This window comes from Cetorhinus maximus, chromosome 3, assembly GCF_964194155.1.
Source record: "Cetorhinus maximus chromosome 3, sCetMax3.hap1.1, whole genome shotgun sequence".
Taxonomy (NCBI): Eukaryota; Metazoa; Chordata; class Chondrichthyes; order Lamniformes; family Cetorhinidae; genus Cetorhinus; species Cetorhinus maximus.
Window position 1 is genome coordinate 144049645 of NC_135881.1, and position 19603 is coordinate 144069247.

The following is a 19603-nucleotide window of genomic DNA, read 5'->3' on the forward strand; positions in this document are numbered from 1 at the left end:
ATCATACAACAGCTCTAACTTGATGGAAGATTTGAAGGTTTTGTACAAAACTGCAGGTCATCAAGGCAAGGGAACTACCTTTATCTTTACAGATAATGAGATCAAAGATGAGTCTTTCCTTGAATACATGAACAATGTTTTATCATCTGGAGAGGTAAGTTAATTGATCATTAGACCATAAAGGAATAAACACAAAGTGTATGGTACTGTTGTACAATACAGTATGATATACTTACCATAATATTGCTCTTTAGTATCTAGTCTGCAAGTAATTCACTCACAGTGCAGGTCAAAAACTTCTAATTTCAAAACTGATATGTGACATGATATTTAACTCTTGTCACAAAGGCATACTTTGTACACAGGTGTGTCTAGAACAAAATGAAATTGGGAACCTGCTGCTCTTCTACATACAATGGGACAGATAATCTGATTCCAGCTTTATTGCACAGACTGCTACTGTTGAGAAGCTGATTTCTGCCCCTGCCTGAAAATGTGCTAACCTTTACCTCGGTGTTAAAAAAATAAACCAGCCACTCTGAGTCTGTCAGCTTCAAGTCAGTAAAGATTTTAATTCAAACGTATGCTGGGAGAGATGTGTCCTGGTTGTTTCCAGGGTCTCTCTCTGATACAAAGTCCGTGTAACCAATTTATAGCCTTTAGATATCATATTTCACTATACAGCTTGATATAACCTTCAATATGTTAACACATACATCACAAAACCTAATTAATGATCTGGACAATTCAAGCTCCAGATGTTCCCTTCATCTCAGCTTTAGCCCTGGAGGTTTGCTAGCATTTCAGGTCTAACATCAACCCCCTGTCTGTTATCTTATCGCTCTAACGGTGGTTTCTCCAGCCTGTAAAAGTCATTAAATTTTACAACTTGTATGCTTAGCTAGTTTCCCACAGTATAGGCTACATATCCTATCATGTTTAGAATTGTCATAACTACATTTGTCTATTCTAAAGCTATTAATGCATGCTTCAGTATCAACAAATGTGAAATCATTTCAGTTATCCCACTTCACCTCTTTATACTAGATCAGCTTATTTCCCTATTTCAGTGGCAATCCCAGCTCATAGTTTTTGTCTAAGATGTGCTATGTGAGACTTGGACTGCAATATTGGATGGCAACAGCTAGCCCTCTAATCAGGAAAAGGTCATACACAACTAAAATTCTAATATTTGAATCAGACACCCAAAGCATCTAATCCAAATGGGTGCTCAACAACTGAAGTACTACTAGTGCCTTCCAATGGACAGGCTGTTATGACCGATGCAGTTGGTAAAGCGTAGTTATTTAAAAATCCCAGAGGGAAACTTTAAACAACTGTCATAACCAATAATTTTAAGCGTTATGTTTGAGATGCGACTCTAAATTCAGGAATCAGACCATCAGTTCTCAAGGTTTTACATCAACTAAATGCAACATTTTATTAATTTACACAGGTTAAAATATATGTACACATGGCTATAAATTACTACTACCATAACTTTTAACAAATTCCCAAACTAATTTCCATTAAGGCAACAGCAACCCATAGACTTAACCAAAACACCAGACAAAGGGCAGAATTCTGCCCTCGGTTAGCGGGCGGGCCCCACCGGCTCGGTGGTGGGCGGTTAGCCGAACTCTGCCGCCGAAACGGGGCCCACTGCCATTTTGAGTGGGTGGGCCAATTAAGGCCCACACAGTGGCCTGCCCGACAGGAAGCGCATAGCACTTACTGTGCAAGGGGCGGAGGGATTCCCCATCTGTCAAAGTTCACTCTTTCGCATGTGCGTGTGAAAGAGTGCACTGCTCCCTGAGACTAAGCACTGTCTCAGGGAGATTACTGACAGTGTCAAAAACATTAAAAATAGAAAAATATAAAAATTATTAATATGTCCCCCTCATGTGACAATGTCACACGAGATGGGAAATGTTAATAAAAAGGACAAAAACTTTATTAAAGTTTTTAAAAACGGACATGAAGTCTCATCCTGACAGTGGATGAGGTTTCATGTATTATCAGAAACCCACTGGGGCTCCTGGCCTGCCCGCCAGCCTTAAGGTTGGACGATTAGGGTCTTTAATTATCTTGAAAAAACTCAGCAGGTCTGACAGCATCTGCGGAGAGGAATACAGTTAACGTTTCGAGTCCAAATGACTCTTCATCAGAACTAAGGAAAAATAGAAAAGAGGTAAAATATAAGCTGGTTTAAGAGGGGGTGGGACAGATAGAGCTGGATAGAGGGCCAGTGATAGGTGGAGATTGCCAAAAGATGTCATAGACAAAAGGACAAAGAGGTGTTGACGGTGGTAATATTAGCTAAGATATGTGCTAATGGTGACATGAAGGGTAGAAAGCAGGACGAGCAAGGTACAGATAGCCCTAGTGGGGATGGGCTGGGGGGAAGGGATCGAAATAGCCTAAAAGGTAGAGATAAAACAATGGATGGAAATACATTTAAAAATAATGGAAATAGGTGGGAAAAGAAAAATATATATAAATTATTGGAAAAAGGGGGATCGGAAAGGGGGTGGTGATGGAGGAGAGAGTTCATGATCTAAAGTTGTTGAACTCAATATTCAGTCCGAAAGGTTGTAAAGTGCCGAGTGGGAAGATGAGGTGCTGTTCCTCCAGTTTGCGTTGAGCTTCACTGGAACATTGCAGCAAGCCAAGGACGGACATGTGGGCATGAGAGCAGGGTGGTGTGTTGACAGGGCCCTCAACCATGTCCGGCTCATCTCCCGCGCATCCGTCCTCACACCTTCCTCTCCCTCCCAGAACCATGATAGGGTCCCCCTTGTCCTCACTTATCACGCCACCAGCCTCCGCATTCAAGGGATAATCCTCTGCCATTTCCGCCAACTCCAGCATGATGCCACCACCAAACACATCTTCCTTTCAACCCCCAGCAGCATTCCGCAGGGATCGTTCCCTCCGGGACACCCTGGTCCACTTGCCTACAGAATCTTCAGAGGGAATTAGATTAAGTGAGTGGATAAGAGGAGTATAATGTGGCGAAATAAGAGGCAATTCACTTTGGTGGGTAGGATGGAAAAGCAGAATATTTTTAAATAGTGAGAAATTATTAAATGTTGGTGTTCAGAGAGTGTTGGGTGGTTTTGTACATGAAACACAGATAGTTAACATGCAGCTATAGAAAGCAATGATGAAGTCAAATTGTATTTGGATGATGTCATTAACCTGAAAAGTTCTCTCCACAGATGCTGCCAGACCTGTTGACTATTTTCAGCATTTTTCCATTTTTATTTCAGATTTCCAGCAACCACAGTATTTTGCTTTTATATTGGGGTAAATTTTATGCTAACCTTTATTTCAAATCTTTGAAGTACAAGTATAAGGGAGTCTTACTGCAATTATACATTACTTTGGTGAGACAATACCTGAAGTACTGTGTGCAGTTTTGGTCTTCATTTACCAAAGGAAGGATATATTTGCCTTGGAGTGAAAAAGGTTCATTAGATTGATTGCTAGGATGAGAGACTTGTTCTATGAGATATTGAGTAGATTGGGCCTATACTCTGGTGTTTAGAAGGATGAGAGGTGATCGCATCAAAACATATAAGATTCTGAGTGGGCTTGTCAGAGTAGACATTAAAAGGTTTTTTTTCCCTTGGATGGAGAGTTTAGAAATAGGGAGTAGTGTCACAGAGTAAGGTGTCAGCCATTTAGCACTGAGACAAGGAGCAATTTCTTCACTCAAAGTGTTGTGAATCTTTGGAATTCTCTACCCTTGAGATCAATAGATTTTTGAACTCCAAGGCCTGAATTTTTCCTGCTTTGGGTGGGCTCGGCGGGAGGGGGCGGGGATGGTCGCGGAGCCGACCGCCATACACGCGATCGGCTCCCCACCGCCATTTTACGCAGGCGGGCCAATTAAGGCCCGCCCAGCATGATATGCGAGCAGTAGCGCTCGCTACCTGTGTAGGCGGGGGGAGGATGGAGAGTCAGGTCCGGCGCTCTTTTGCGCATGCGCACGAAAGAGCACTTAAATATCCCTGAGGCACGGAGCTTTGAAGTGTTTGGAAGAAAATAAATACATGCAATAAAAATCTAATGAAATATTTTCCCCTCATCCGACTGTGTTACATGAGATGGGACATGTTTTTATTTTTCAAAAGAAGTTTTTATTCAATTTGTAAAAGCTTTAGGAAATGTCATCCTGCTCGTGGATGAGATTTCCTAAAAAACATAAAGGCCGCTTGGCCTTTTCGAACGAAACATCGCGTTTACATTATTGCATGTATTTATTTTCTTCCAAACGCTTCAAAGCCCGACATCATCGCGTGTCATTTTATGTGCCAGTATGTCGGGCCTGCCCCTGCATGCCGACTGTAAAATCCTGGCCCAAGGAAATTAAGGGGCATGGGGATTGGGTGAGGAAGTGGATTTGAGGTCAAAGCTCAGCCATGATCTTGTATTGCACAACAAGTTCGAGGAGCCATATGATCCACTCCTGTTCCTATTTCTTAATTAACATTTGATGTTATTGTGTTAATATTAGCTTTATATTTGTTATTTTGATCTTAGGTCTCTAATCTGTTTGCTCGAGATGAATTGGATGAGGTTACTAGTGACCTAGTGCCTGTAATGAAGAAGGAATATCCTCGCAGGCCACCAACCAGTGAAAACCTGTATGACTACTTTATGAGTAGAGTTCGTCAGAATCTTCATGTAGTACTCTGTTTTTCACCAGTGGGAGAGAAATTCCGAAATCGAGCGCTGAAGTTTCCAGCACTCATTTCTGGCTGCACCATGGACTGGTTCAGTCGTTGGCCCAAAGATGCTCTCATTGCTGGTGAGTCTGGGCACAATGCAGCAGATCTAAAAAATTAATATTTTGCCAGAATTTTATTTGGTTAAAATTTCGGAAGATTACTCCAGGCAACTATTAAGTGAGCAATGTAGAACAGGAGAGGAAATTTTTTGATGGAGATGCTTAAGAAGAGAATTGAAGGTGATTAATTTATTTTAAAGCAGGCTTTAAGTGTGATGATGCCTGCTATGAATTAATGCAAGCAGGAATTTGGACTGTGGCTTCAACAGCATTTAAAGGAATTCATTTTTCCGGTCTACACTTTTATGCTTACTCTCCTCACTATGTGCTGCTCTAATCATCATCATCATCATTATGTGTGCTTTGCCTGAAGACAGGTCTTTGGCTCACAGTCATCTTTCTACCCTGTGCCAGTCATTTCATTTTCCAATAACTTCCTTCAATTTTCCAAGACATCCAGCATTGATATGCTCTTCCCTCCTTTTTTCCTTGAAATCTTCCTTCCACAATGTATTTTACAAGCTCCTTTCCTTTTATAATATGCCCCACCCAGACTCTATCTGTTCCTAATTATGTTCAGCAAATTTTGTGGTTTGTTCACCCTCAACAGCATTTCATCATTTGTTACATGTTCTGTTCAACTGATCCTTTCCATTCTCCTCCAAACCACATTCCAAAGCTGTTTAGCAAATTGTTCTCTTCTTTCCATAAGGATCAAGTCTCTCATCCATGCAAAACAACACTCCAAATCATGCTTGTTACAAGTCACTTCTTGAGTTGTTTATTGAGCTTTCTGGTTAGCAGCTGTCTCTTCTTACCAAATAGGTCCTTTCCCATCGCTTTCTTTGTTCTTATTTATTTGTTGTGCCTTGCACCTGCAGATATTATGCTTCCTAAATACTTGAATTCTTGCACCTGTTCTAGTTCTTTGCCTTCTATGGATATGTGAATATTTCTTGATGATTTTGAGATATGCATCATTTTGGTTTTGCCAATGTTCACTTTCGTCTAAAAGTTCACACCTGTGTTACTAGTCTATCAACTGGTTCTTGTAATCATTCATCTCTGCTTGCAACAACTGCTTTGTCATCTGCAAATCTAACCAATGTTATAATTTCTCCCCCAGTTTAAATGCTAGATTCTGCCTTCAAATGTTTCTTGAATCATTGCTTCTACATAGACATTGAAGAGGGCTAGTGATAAACAACACCCTTGTCAAACTCCTCTTCCAATTACACATGTTTCTGACTCCCCGTTGGCTGCTCTCACTGTTGCTGTTTGTCACATGTACAGATTTCTTATGAATCGTCTATCCCACCAGTCTACTCCAGAGTCTTTCAGTACTGTCAAGAGCTTAATTCAGTCAATTCAATTGAACGCTGCTACAATGAAAAATGTAATTTAATTACAGAGCAAGGTTATGCTTTATCATTAGCTCAGTATGTACTTTCATAACACATTTTAATGCATTTTTTTATACAGTTGTCTTAACATCTTAGGCACTGCCCAGTACAATCAAACAAGGTAATTGTTGAGAGACTTACTTCTGGCCAGAAGGGAAAAACAGTTCAGACCAGTACTCTTATTCCCCAGTTTTTACTGGTGTTCTATTTTAAAGTATACAAGACTAGCTCGGACCAGTATTCTCATTTCCCAGTTTTTACTGTTTTTTTCCTTCTGGATAAATTATAGTCTTGTTAGTCTATTTAATATCCAAATGTCACTTTGTTTTTCCATCACTGGATAAAAAATCTGTCCATTATAAAGTGAATTACATTTAAAGGAATTACTTAAAATTAACCAAAAACAGTTTTGATGTAAAAATTCAAAGTTTCCTGGGGGAGGATGCCCTTGTCCCCCAAAAAGATGCAGCACAATATTTATGCAAAAATATAGAGAACGTTTGTATTTCCCCTTGAGGCTTTGATATACTTAAAATATTTTTTCCCCTAAACAAGTGACATGTACTCTCTGCTTAAGTTACAAACCTGAGCAACCACTGGTTTCATTGTCATAAGCTATAATATGGGCTAACCTTGACTTGCCATCTTTTTAGATTTTTTTTTTTTAATGTTGTTGGTCAGCTTTTACTTAGTTTTCTAAGTTGGCTTACATGTGGTGGTCAACAGTCAAATGTCCATTGGTGCACTGCAGGTAGGTAGTCTTAATCGAAAATGAAAATGAAATGAAAGTTGCCATAATCCCAGAGGACCATAGGCTGCTCGGTCAACAGAGAGAGATGACTGGTGGTGAGTTTAACCTGAGGGTCACCACACCTCTGAGGTGAGGGCGAGGTTGAGAAGGCAGGGCCTTCATGGATGAACTCAGCTGGTAGGGGGAGTTGAACCTGTGCTGTTGATGTCACTCTGCATCACAAACCAGCCATCCAGCCAACTGAGCTAATCATTAAAATAGACATTGGCAGTCAGAGGTCAATGAGTGGCATGTCATGCATGCATGCATAAACAGAAATGTTACTTTCTCAACAGTAACATGAGCAGAAAGTGGAAAATGGCTATTTAACTTCTCTAGTGTGGAAAGGGCCAATTCTGGAACTTTTTTGCAGTAAAAAATTGATAAAGCTTATAAAGTGCATTGCCTTAGTTTATCTTTCTGAATTATCCAAGGAGAAGTCAATTTGTGTTTTAATAAATTGGAACTTTTTATTGCTTTTTCATAGTATCTGACCATTTCTTATCTTCATTTGGAATTGACTGCACCATTGAGATAAAAAGAGAAGTGGTTCAGTGCATGGGATCCTTCCAAGATGGAGTGGCTGAGAAATGTGTGGACTATTTCCAAAGATATCGTCGATCTACCCACGTGACACCAAAATCCTATCTCTCCTTCATTCAGGGATATAAAGCAATCTACAAAGAGAAACATTCTGAGGTCCAAACTTTAGCTAACAGGTAGGAATTTAGTGCATTTAAACTTCTTCACAGAAATGAATTAACTTGTACCATGAGATATTCCTGTTTGAGCTGACCTTTACACCTGAATTTCCTTTAGGTGCATTATTTGTCAGTTAGTTGTCAGAGGTTAGATGAAAAAAGAAGGAACGAGGGAGGACCAACTAAAATGGTTCCGCCACCCCACCCTTGTCCTCGAGCTCTGATAGTTCCTTCTCTTCAGTTGCTTATCCAACTCTCCTTTGAAAGCCCCAACTGTAGCTGCCTCCACCGCACTCTCAGGTAGCGTGTTCCAGATCCTAACCATTCGCTGTGTAAAAGAATGTTTTCCTCGTGTGCTGCTGGTCCTTTTCCCTTAAATTAGTGTCCTCTGATTCTCGGCTTCCACCAATGGGAACGGTTTAGGCTGGATTTTTGTCAAACAGATCGGTATTGGGAGTTGGGAATTTTCTCATTGCCACAATCCCATCTTGGTCCTGGAGGAGCCCGTACACCCTATTTTTGTTGGGGAGGAAAGCAGGGGCTAGAGACTGTCTCACCCCTTCCGATTGAAAGCCCAAGGTGGCAACAGAGCCAGATAGAAGGTGAGGCTGGCAGGTTAGAAGGCCCACCTCTGTTTAGTGGTGTGTCAGACCCCCTTGCTCCTTCATATCTCCCATGACCCATCCATGCCCCAAATGCATCCCCAGTGCCCCCTTGTATCTCAAGCTATGCCAACATTGCTGATGGGGTTAAGTCAATTCTTGGAGCTCAGCCAAGCATTCATAATGAGGCCATCTGGCAAGCCAGATGGCTTCATTATGAATATTTGGTTCAGCTCCAAGGATGGTTAATGGACTCAGCTCAGCAGGGATTTGTTTACACAGCTTTCAAGTGACTGATAGCTTTATTTGATTACCATCTTTGTTACCTTGTGATAACTTGATCTTTCTTTGAAGTGTTTTTTCATGCATGTGTGTTTATTTATACAAGATGAAGAGGCGTGAAGTAGATTAAAGTCTTTTTTCATTGCTGCTATAAATGGCTTTGTGTGATTGACTGCTTTATGAAAAGGTAAGAAGGACAATGTATTTCAAAGGGAATGTGAATGCTTATTTTTTCTTGGTTCCTGATTGGAGTCAAGGGTTCCCCCATGATTCACAACTCTCCTGAGGTGCTACAAACCACTTCTCTTAACAAAAGGGGCCCAACTCCTTCAAATTGCGAGGTGGTTTGAAATGGCCATCCCCGCAATGGAACCAGCAAGGCCAGGGGTGCTGCCTGTAGGCTCACTATCCGCACCCTTATCCAGTGCTGGCAAAAATAGCTGAAAACTACAATGGGGGCAGAAATCCCAGAATTGGATCCTCCCTGCCACTTTTAAAGCTTTTCCACCACCTTCCCAACTCGGAGTGAGGCCTGAAAGTCCAAGCCTTTCTCTCCATCTACTCTCTCTAGGCCATGGTTTTTAACACCTCTATCATCCCTGATCTCATCCCTGATTTCCTCATCCCTGGAACCATTCTCGTAAATCTTTCTGCAACTTCTCTAAAGCCTTCACATACTTCATAAAGTGTGGTGATAGAATTAGACACAACAGTCCAGTTAAGGCTAAACCAGAGTTTTATAAAGGTTCATAATAACTCCCTTGTTTTTGTGTTCTATGCCTCTATTAGTCAAACCCAGGATCCCTTATGCCTCATTGACCACTTTCTCAACATGCCCTGCCATCTTCAACAAATTGTGCACCTATTCACCAAGATCTCATTGTTCCTACATCCATTTTAGAATTGTATCCTTTATTTATATTGCTTCTCCTCTTTCTTACTACCAAAATGTACAACTTCACACTTCTCTGCATTAAAGTTAATCTGCCACCTATCCACCATTCCATCAGCCTGCCTATACCCTCTTGAAGTAACTAATTATCCTCCTCATAGTTCACAATATTTCCAAGTTTTGTATCATCTACAAATATTGGAATTGTGATCTGCACACTCGAACATAGATCAAGAAAAGCAGTAGGTCTAGTAGCATTAGTCCCAACCCCTGGGGAACCCCACTGTATACCTGCCTCCAGTCAGAAAAACAACCACTATTCTGTTTCCTGTCAGCCATCTTCATATCTATGCTGCCACTGTCCCTTTTATCCCACGGACCAACTTTGCTGGCAAGTCTATGATGTGTCACTTTGCCAAATACCTTTTGGAATTCCATGTACACTACATCAACCGTCGTAGCCTGATAACTACCTCTGTCACCCCATCAAAAAATTCAATCAAGTTAGTTAATTACGATTTGCTTTTTGACAACTCTTTGTTGGCTTTTCTTAATAACTCCACACTTGTTCAAGTTACTGTTAATTGTTACAGTGAATTGTTACAGCACAGGAGGAGGTCATTCAGCCCATCATATCTGCACCTGCTCTCCGAATTACCACTTCACCGAGTACCATCCCCCCACCTTTTCCATGTAACCCTGCACATTCTTCCTTTTCAGATAACAGTCTAATTCCCTTTTGAATGCCTCAGTTGAACCTGCCTCCAGCACACAGTCAGAGAGCGCATTTCAGATCACAAACGCTCGCTGCATGTAAAGTTTTTCCTCATGTCGCTATTGCTTCTTTTGCTAATTACTTTAAATCTGTGCCCTGTCATTCTCGATCCTTTCATAGGTGGGAACAATTTCTCCCTTTCTACTCTGTCCAGAACCCTCATGATTTTGAATACCTCTATCAAACCTGCTCTTAGCCTTCTCCTCCAAGGAAAACAGTTCCAACTTTTCCAATCTATCTACATAACTGAAGTCCCTCATTCCCAGAACCATTCTCGTGAATCTTTTCTACACTATCTTCAATGCCTTCATATCTTTACCAAAGTACAATGCCCAGAACTGGATGCAATACTGCAGCTGAGGCCAAAATAGTGTCTTATACAAATTTAACATAACCTTCTTGCTCTTTTACTCTATGCCCTTATTAATAATGCCTAGGATACTGTATGCTTTATTAACCACTCTCTCAACCTGTCCTGTCACCTTCAATGACTAATGCACATATACACCCGGGTCCCTACCTCCTGCAACCCCCTTTATTGTTGTATCTTTTATTTTATATTGCCTCTCCATGCTCTTCCTACCAAAATGAATCACTTCACATTTCACTGCATTGAACTTCATCTGTCACCTATATGCCCATTCCACTAACATGTCTATGTTCTTTTGAAGTTGTAGATTATCCTCCTCACAGTTCACAATGCTTCCAATTTTCGTATCATCCACAAATTTTGAAATTTGTGTCCTGAATACCAAGGTCTAGGATATTTATTTATATCTGGAAGAACAAGAGCCCCAACACTGACACCTGGGAAGCACTACAAACATTCCTCCAGCCTGAGAAACACCTATTAACCACTGCTGTCTGTTTTCTGCCACTCAGCAACTTGGTAACCATGTTGCTACTTTCCCTTTTATTCCATGAGCTCTAGCTTCACTCATAAGTCTGTGTGCGGCCCTGTATCAAATATCCTTTGGAAGTCCATGTATACCACATCAACAGCATTGCTGTCATCAACCCTTTCTGTTACCTCTTCAAAAAACTCCAAGTTAGTTAAACACAATTTTCCCTTAACAAATCTGTGCTGGCTTTCCTTAATTTACCCACATTTGTCACGTGGCTATTAATTTTGTTCTGAGTTATTGGCTGGAACTTTCAGTGCCCACTGGCGTCGGACATGTTTGGCGGCATGAACAGACAAATAATAGTTTAATGAAGTCGTGAAACCAGTTTACAATCGTCCATTCTGCCCGTCAATGGCTGGCCACGTTTTCTGCTGTTGGGAACTTCGTTGTAATACATCTGTATATCACTATAAGCCCAGCTTGCTAGAATCGTCCCCACCCTGCTGGATCATCTGAGCACGCCGGTGGGAAAACACGCTGGTGCAGAACACGTCTCGACAAGTGTGATGTGCAGAAGTTGGGACTTAGCGTCAGGACCTTGTTCACATCACAGACGTCCAAGAGGCAGAAGATGTTAGGAACCAACAGTAATGGGACCCTGGAGGAATGTCCATTGCATGCTTGGTGGATTCTGATGGACATGGCTCCGCCTCAAAGCAACTCACAGAAGCTGGGAAGTTACCGTTGAGGATCTCCTCAGTGTCTTGGCCATGGTCTGCAATGAAAGATCATTGAGCAGGTGGAGAGGAAGGTCTAGCTTTGTTTGGGAGAGGAAGATGTACCGTGGGGTGGGAGAGGAAGGTCTAGGTTTGACAAGGACAGGAAGGTGTGTCAGGGGGCTGATGAGGTTGGGAAGGGGGGAACAAAGGTGTTGGAGGGGATTGAGGTTGGGGGGAACGAATGTGTCGAGGGATGATGTTGGGAGGGGGGAATGAAAGGGGTAAGGTTGGGGGGGAGGGAGTATGGGAGGAGGAGGGGGTAATGGGGGGGGAGGAGGGAGTAGCGGGGGAGAATACAGCAACTGGGGAGGTAGGAATAAGGGGGGAGGAAGGTGTAAGGGAAGGAGTCCAGAGAGGGGAAGGAGTCTAGAGGGGGGGAAGGAGTAAGGCTGGAGGAAGGAGTCTGGAGGGGGGAAGGAGTAAGGCTGGAGGAAGGAGTTGGAAAGGGGGAAGGAGCAAGGCTAGAGGAAGAAGTAAGGGTGGAGGAAGGAGTCTAGAGAGGGGTAAGAGTATGGGTGGAGGAAGGAATCCGGGGTAGGGTTGGGGGAGGTGTTCCATAGGGCATGGAGTCCTGGGGGGTGGGGGGGGGTAGCAGTGGGAGTGATGTCCAGGTGAACGTGCAAGGGAGGAGTCTGTGGAGTTGATGACTGCCTTCTGGGGAGCAAACTGAGGGATGTGGTAGGAGGGAATGGTGAGAATAACTGAGGGCAGAGGGAGGCGGTAGGATGGGAGGGTGAAGATGCAACAATATTAGTAGAAAGTACGGTGAGGGTGGATGGTGAGGACTCAGAGGCAGATACGGATACTGGGAGTGGGAAGGAGGAGTTCGGGGAGGTTGATGTGGATGGGAGTGGGATTTTCGGGAAGGTAGGGAATGTGCACATTCACCTGGACATCCTGAAAAAAAGGGCTGGTGGCTGGTAGGTGACGGTGGGGAGATGGAAGTTGATACTGGGGGGTCGACAGTGATGAGGGAAGGGAAATGGATGACTGGGGGACCTGAAGAAAAATTGTAGCACTATCATGCTTGTTAAATCGAAAGTGAAACGAGAGACGTGGTGGGTGAGAACAGGTGCTGCGTGGGAGTGTGATCAGTGGGTGGGCGGAGATACAAACAAAAAACTACTGCGGATGCTGGAAATCCAAAACAAAAACAGAATTACCTGGAAAAACTCAGCAGGTCTGGCAGCATCGGCGGAGAAGAAAAGAGTTGAAGTTTCGAGCCCTCATGACCCTTCAGCAGAACTGAGTGAAGTTAGGAGAGGGGTGAAATATAAGCTGGTTTAAGGTCGGTGGCGGTGGGGGGGGGAGAGAAGTTGGGGGGGGTGTGGTTGTAGGGACAAGCAAGCAGTGATAGGAGCAGATAATCAAAAGATGTTACAGACAAAGGAACAGGGAGGTGTTAAAGGTGGTGATATTATCTAAGAGAATGTGCTAATTAAGAATGGATGGCAGGACACTCAAAGTACAGCTCTAGTGGGGGTGGGGTGGAAAGACTGACAGGGTATTATAGTTATAGATTTAAAAATAATGGAAATAGGTGGGAAAAGAAAAATCTATATAAATTATTGGAAAAAACAAAAGGGAGGGGGAAGAAACGGAAATGGGGGTGGGGATGGGGGAGGGAGTTTAAGATCTAAAGTTGTTGAATTCAATATTCAGCCCAGAAGGCTGTAAAGTGCCTAGTCGGAAGATGAGGTGCTGTTCCTCCAGTTTGCGTTGGGCTTCACTGGAACAATGCAGCAAGCCAAGGACAGACATTTGGACAAGAGAGCAGGGTGGAGTGCTAAAATGGCAAGCGGCAGGGAGGTTTGGGTCTTTCTTGCGGACAGACCGCAGGTGTTCTGCAAAGCGGTCGCCCAGTTTGCGTTTGGTCTCTCCAATGTAGAGGAGACCGCATTGGGAGCAACGAATGCCGTAGACTAAGTTAGAGGAAATGCAAGTGAAATGCTGCTTCACTTGTTTGGGCCCTTGGACGATGAGGAGAGAGGAAGTGAAGGGGCAGGTGTTGCATCTTCTGCGTGGGCATGGGGAGGTGCCATAGGTGGGGGTTGAGGAGTAGGGGGTGATAGAGGAGTGGACCAGGGTGTCCCGGAGGGAACGATCCCTACGGAATGCCGCCAGGGTGGGGTGAAGGGAAGATGTGTTTGGTGGTGGCATCATGCTGGAGTTGGCGGAAATGGCAGAGGATGATCCTTTGAATGCGGAGGCTGGTGAGGCGGAGATACAGGTAAGTTCAGATGAATGACTGAAAGCGAACCCCAGCAGACAGCATTGAAAATGCTCAGGACATTGAAATGAGCGGGATGGAGTGAGGATCCGCATGGATGGGAGAGTGCTTGCACGAGGCTCTGAAAGGCTCTGCCACACACACACCTCTCCCTCCAGAATCACTCGCAGGCTGGCTGTGTGCAGCTGAATTGCTGGTGGGGGGGGGAGGAGGAGGGTTGGTGGGATGCAGGGAGGTGACTCGTGAAGCCTCTAAATGAAGCTGAAACATACCATTACACACTATTCAGTCAAAGTGAATATATTTTCAAATCGTAAAGTGACGAAATGTATTCACTTGCGCAACCAACTGTGATCAGAATTTCTTAACTTTTCTACGCCTTAGACTTCTAGATACTGCCCTGACATCTGCAGCAGGGGTGGAGACACCTTGTGCAATAGTTGGCCCTGTTGCCTCTGATGACTTTTGTATGGATCCTCTGGAGAGCTGAGGCCTTGGGCGTCCCGGCTTTCTTTGGTTGTCCTCCTGTGGGCCAGCTGCTCCCTCTGCAGTAACAGAGGCCAGTGACAGAGGCCAAGGTTAAGGGGGTCACAAGCAAAGGGGACTCTGAGAGGGAGGACAGCCTCTGAGAACCTGAGTAGATGACCCAGGGGCATCCACTCCTCCTCCTCCCTTAGGATGCCCGAAGGCCCCATCCTGACTCCTTGAGGGGAAGGAGCACATGGAGGGATGTCGAGGTGCCCCGTTTCCCTCTCGCATTGCCACTGTCGGAATTCACCCATGGCTTCCGCGATGGAGTGCAGATCTGGGCGCATCTCCGCAATCTGCCGGACCAGGGTCTCCATGGCGTCTGCCATCCTTCCTATGGAGACTTCCATACCCACACATGTGGGCACCACTTCATCAGAGAGCAGGCAGACGCACTCCCCTGACTCATGTGCCACTCTGTTAAGGGCTTCCAACAGCTCTGTGTGATGTTCTCCTGCCTTCTGCTGACTCTCCAGGATGAGTTGGAAGGCCTAATGCAGAGGCTCGTCATCTGACTGGACCTCACAGATGCCTCTTTCACAGCAGGCACCAAATGTGGTGGAGCGTGGTTGAACTTGCCTTCTCCTGCTGCGGACACATGTCCATGTGGTGACCACCAGATTGTAAACCCAAGCCTCCTGTAGATCTAGGTCCCACTGAGTGTCTCTGCACTTGTGGAGGGTGTGGATAAGCACTGTGACGGGTCTTCAAGGCTACTCATTTCCAGCTCTTCAATGGAGGAGGAGTGCCTTTGGCTGGAGGTGAGGATGTGAATGGAGCTGAGGGACAGGCTGGCTGAGGGTGTTAGTCACTTGGCAGAGCTTCCTGTGAACCACAGTAGAGATAGTTAGTGCATGACAGCAGAGTCAAAACCAGGAGAGAGAGCACTCACATTTGCATTGAGAGAGGGATGGTGTGGTGCAGGATCCTCATGAGGGTGTTCACTGCCAACTTCACCGTCACCACAGGCACGGTCCATGTCCTCACCAGTCAGCACGCTTCTCAAAGTGAGTGAGGGGCCTAATGTGGGCCACTCCACCCCTGGTCTGGGACCTCTTCCTGCTGCTTTGAGCCAGCTTTTCCTGCATGAAAACAGATGGAGAGAGTGTGAGTAGGACACATGGCACCGCATAGAATGCTTGTGTGGTGAGAAGCTATGGATGGGATGAGGACGTGCGCTTGAGAGGATGTGAGCCTGAGGAAGATGTGAGGCTGTGTGTGAGAGTTAGTGGTGTTGTCCCTTGAGATGTGATATCCCTGTAGATGTGTGATGGGTTTGTGAGTGTGTGAGTTGAGAGTGATGAGAAGAGTGAGTTACCCTGGCGTAACAGATGAGACCATTCATCCTGTTCCGGCACTGGAGGGCTTTTGCTCGGCATTGGCACTGATCACTGCTGCCACTGCCTCCCATGCTGGATTGGTGATGTTGCTACCCCTCCTGCGGCCAGAGCGGGGGTAGAGGACATCACGGCAGGCCTCCCCAGCATCCAAAGGGCGCTTGAGGGACCTGTCACAAAACCGGGTGGCTGCAGTCTTCTTTGCAGCAGTCCTGGACTGGAAGCACTGACAGGTGTACGCACAGCTGCACTTTAAATGTGGTGCCCGGTATGAGGAAACGGCGAGGTGACAGTGTGGAGGGTGACTGAGAGCCCACCCGCCCGCCATTGAAACGGCGTGCTTCCCGGGAATGCATGATCAATGAGGCGAGATTGGGACTATATGGCATGAAAAGCCGCCATTGCGGCCGGTGGGTAAAACGTTCTTTTTCCTGCCTGTTACTGCACTTAGTGCAAATCTGGAATGATTCTGCCCATTGTTTTTGAAGTTTCCCCACCACTGAAGTTAACCTGACTGGCCTGAGGTTGCTGGGCTTTGTAACTTTTGCAATTCTCCAGTCTTCTGGAACCACCCCTGAGACTAAGGAACACTGGAAAATTATAGTCAATGCTCTGAAATTTCCACTCTCACTTCCCTCAGTATCCTTGGATGCATCTCATCCAGTCCTGGTGCTTTATCAACTTTAAGTATACTCAGCCTATCTAATACCTCCTTCTTATCAATTTTAAATCCTTGTGTACTAATTTTCTGCTCTTTCACCCTGGCCTGGGTAGCTTTTTCTTCCTTGGTAAAGACAGATGCAAAGTATTCATTTAATACCTCAGGTATTCCCCCTGCCTCCATGCATAAATCCTTTTTTTGGTCCCTAATCAGCCTTACTCCTTTTACCACCCTTTTGCTATTTAAATGCACATCCAAAATGCTACTGTGTCTTATTCTATTTTTTTCATTCTAAAATTATCAACCATCCTACTTTTAAATTATTGACATTAAAAACAAGAGGAAGCTATATGGTTCTAATTCACATAAGCATTTGTAGGCTATTGAACAATGTTATTAACAAAATAACAAGTTGTAAACAGTATTCCTAAAATACATAAATTCCTAAATTACATGGAATAACTCAAAATATTAAAACAGAAAGCGATGCATAATTAATTCAAACATAGGATTGAAGTTTATTCATCTTATTTCATGAAGTATTAAAACAAAATGCTTTGCCAAACCATTTATTAAATAGTGATGTATTTTTTCTACAGAATGAATACTGGCCTAGAAAAATTGAAGGAGGCTTCGGATTCAGTGGCCGCACTAAGTAAAGAACTGGAGGTGAAAGAGAGAGAACTACAAGTAGCCAATGAAAAGGCTGATATGGTATGTACTAGTCATAAGGTGATATTCCTAGAATTTGTCACCACTTTTGTGCCTATGTTTCATTGTCTATGTAGTTAAAAGACTTGCATCTAATGACTACAACATCACGTCCTCAGGGCAAAATAATCATAATTACTGTAAATCGTGGTGTATAAGTCACCTCGGCGTATAAGATGACTCCACTTTTTGGCACCAAAATTCATGTTTAGGCTACACTTGGCATATAAGTTGATCCCTCTTTTTCTGCTAATAAATTTTCTTGGTCTATCTGGATTATGCCAGTTTCAAAAACATCATTTTTTGAAAATGTTACAATGCAATATGACTATAAATTAAATCACACCATGGGGAAACATTACTAATCTAAAGTTACATGATAAAAGATAATTTACAACTTTAAAATAAATCATTCATTGAAACCATGTCGAGAATCTACAATAAAATATATGTTAAATGTTTCCTCTTGGTTATTAACATTTTTCTTACTAGTTTATGTGAACTGTAAAACTATCCAGTGAACAAATCTGGTGTGTGTACATTTTATCACATCGGCTCTCTGGATTGCCGTGACTTGCAGTTGATTTGTGGGAATTTTGTTATTTGCTGAAACTCTAGGCAGGGGTACTGGTGGACAGTAAAAGTGCCTTAAAGGCGATTAGAATTGGGTTTCAATGTACATCTAAAGAGTCTTGGAGTTGTATTAATAAATGAACAGTTTTTATGCTAATAGAACATGCACAATTTCAAATGATTTGAAAGCAATAACGTGAGTTTTTATGGAGTTACATGCGCATGAGTTAGTCAAATAAAGATCAGTGTTTCCCAATATTGTTTCCCTGTTGGTAGATTATAATAGAGAGGAAGGAAAGTTTGAATTTTTGCAATTTAATTTAATACATGTTTGGTACATCTTTCATTTCCTTTGCTGGGATGTGTTAAACAGACAAAGTGACTTACTTTCTTTGGGCACAAATGTCTAATGTACCAGTGCAAACTGGATTTATCAAACAAAATACTGAAAATATTCTTTTCCCTCCCTCTGGGGGGTGGGGTGGGGAGGGGGTGGGGGTGAAGGAAGGAGAGAATTCGGAGGGGGGAAGGTGTCCGGGGGGAGAAGAGAGTGCAGAGGGGGGATCGTGTCCAGGGGGAGTGAGTGTGGGTGGAGGAAGGAGTGTGGGTGGAGGAAGAAGTAAGGGGGCAGTGGAATGTCCAGGTGAACGTGCAAGAGAAGGGTCTATGGAGTCAATGACTGCATCCTGGGGAGCAAACTCAGGGTGTGCGTGGTAGGATGGAATGGTGAATGTGAGAGGGGGCAGAGTGAGCCTGCAGGGTGGGAGGATGAGGGTGAGTCAGTACGGGTAGAAAGGATGGCAAGGCTGGATGGTGGGGTAACGGAGGCAAACACGGACCCTGGGGTGGGAAGGAAGAGGTCGGGGAGGTCAATGTGGATGGGGGTGGGATTTTCATTAAGATAGGGAACGTGCACCTTCACCTGGACATTCATGAAGGAGAAGGGTTCGGGCTATAGGACAATGGTGTGGAGGTGGAAGGTGATGCCGGGGGGGTCAACTGTGATGGGGGAAAGGGCATGGGTGACTGGGGGAGGGGAAACGATGGGGGAGCTTATGAGAAACTTGACCACAAACATGTTTTTCATATCGAAGTGAGCAGAGCCTCATGTTAGGTGGGTACAGGTGCTGCATGGGACTGCAGTCAGTGGCTGGGCGGAGATGCAGATCAGCTCAGATGGACAATTGAAAGAGAACCTCAGCAGGTGCGTTGGAAATGCTTGGGACAGCAAGATGAGTGTGATGGATGAAGGCTTCGTGTGCGTGGGAGAGTGCTTGTGTGAGGCTTCGAAAGGCCCTGCCACACACACACACACTTCTCCCTCCAGAATAACTCGTTGTCCGGCTGCATGCAGCTGAACTCTGCTGGTGGAGGGGGGATGCAGTGGGAGGACTCGCGAAGCCTGTCAATGAAGCTGAAAGACAGCATTGCACATTATTCACTGAAAGTGAATATATTTTCAGATTATAAAGTGACAGAATGTATTCACCCGTGCAACCACTTGTGATCGGAATTTCTTAATTTTTCTAGGCCTACCACTTCTTCTAGCTGCTGCCCTGACATCTGCTGCAGGGGTGGAGACAGCCTCTGCAATGGTTGGCCTTGTTGCCTTTGATGACTTTGGTGTGCTTCCTCTGGAGAGTCGAGGCCTTGAGGGCCCCGGCTTGCTTTGGCTGTCTTCCTGTGGGCCAGCTGCTTC

The 19603-nt window shown here is 44.2% G+C and overlaps 1 protein-coding gene across 1 annotated transcript in view; it reads left to right on the forward strand.

Moving 5' to 3' along the window:
• The window catches only part of dnah5 (dynein, axonemal, heavy chain 5), a 531647-nt gene that overhangs the window by 321089 nt on the left and 190955 nt on the right, over positions 1 to 19603 (forward strand). Inside the window, exons 54-57 of the mRNA XM_078539077.1 lie at positions 1 to 154; positions 4549 to 4816; positions 7476 to 7707; positions 17220 to 17334. Of these exons, the coding sequence (XP_078395203.1) occupies positions 1 to 154; positions 4549 to 4816; positions 7476 to 7707; positions 17220 to 17334 (769 nt within the window). The remainder of the gene's footprint in view (positions 155 to 4548; positions 4817 to 7475; positions 7708 to 17219; positions 17335 to 19603) is intronic.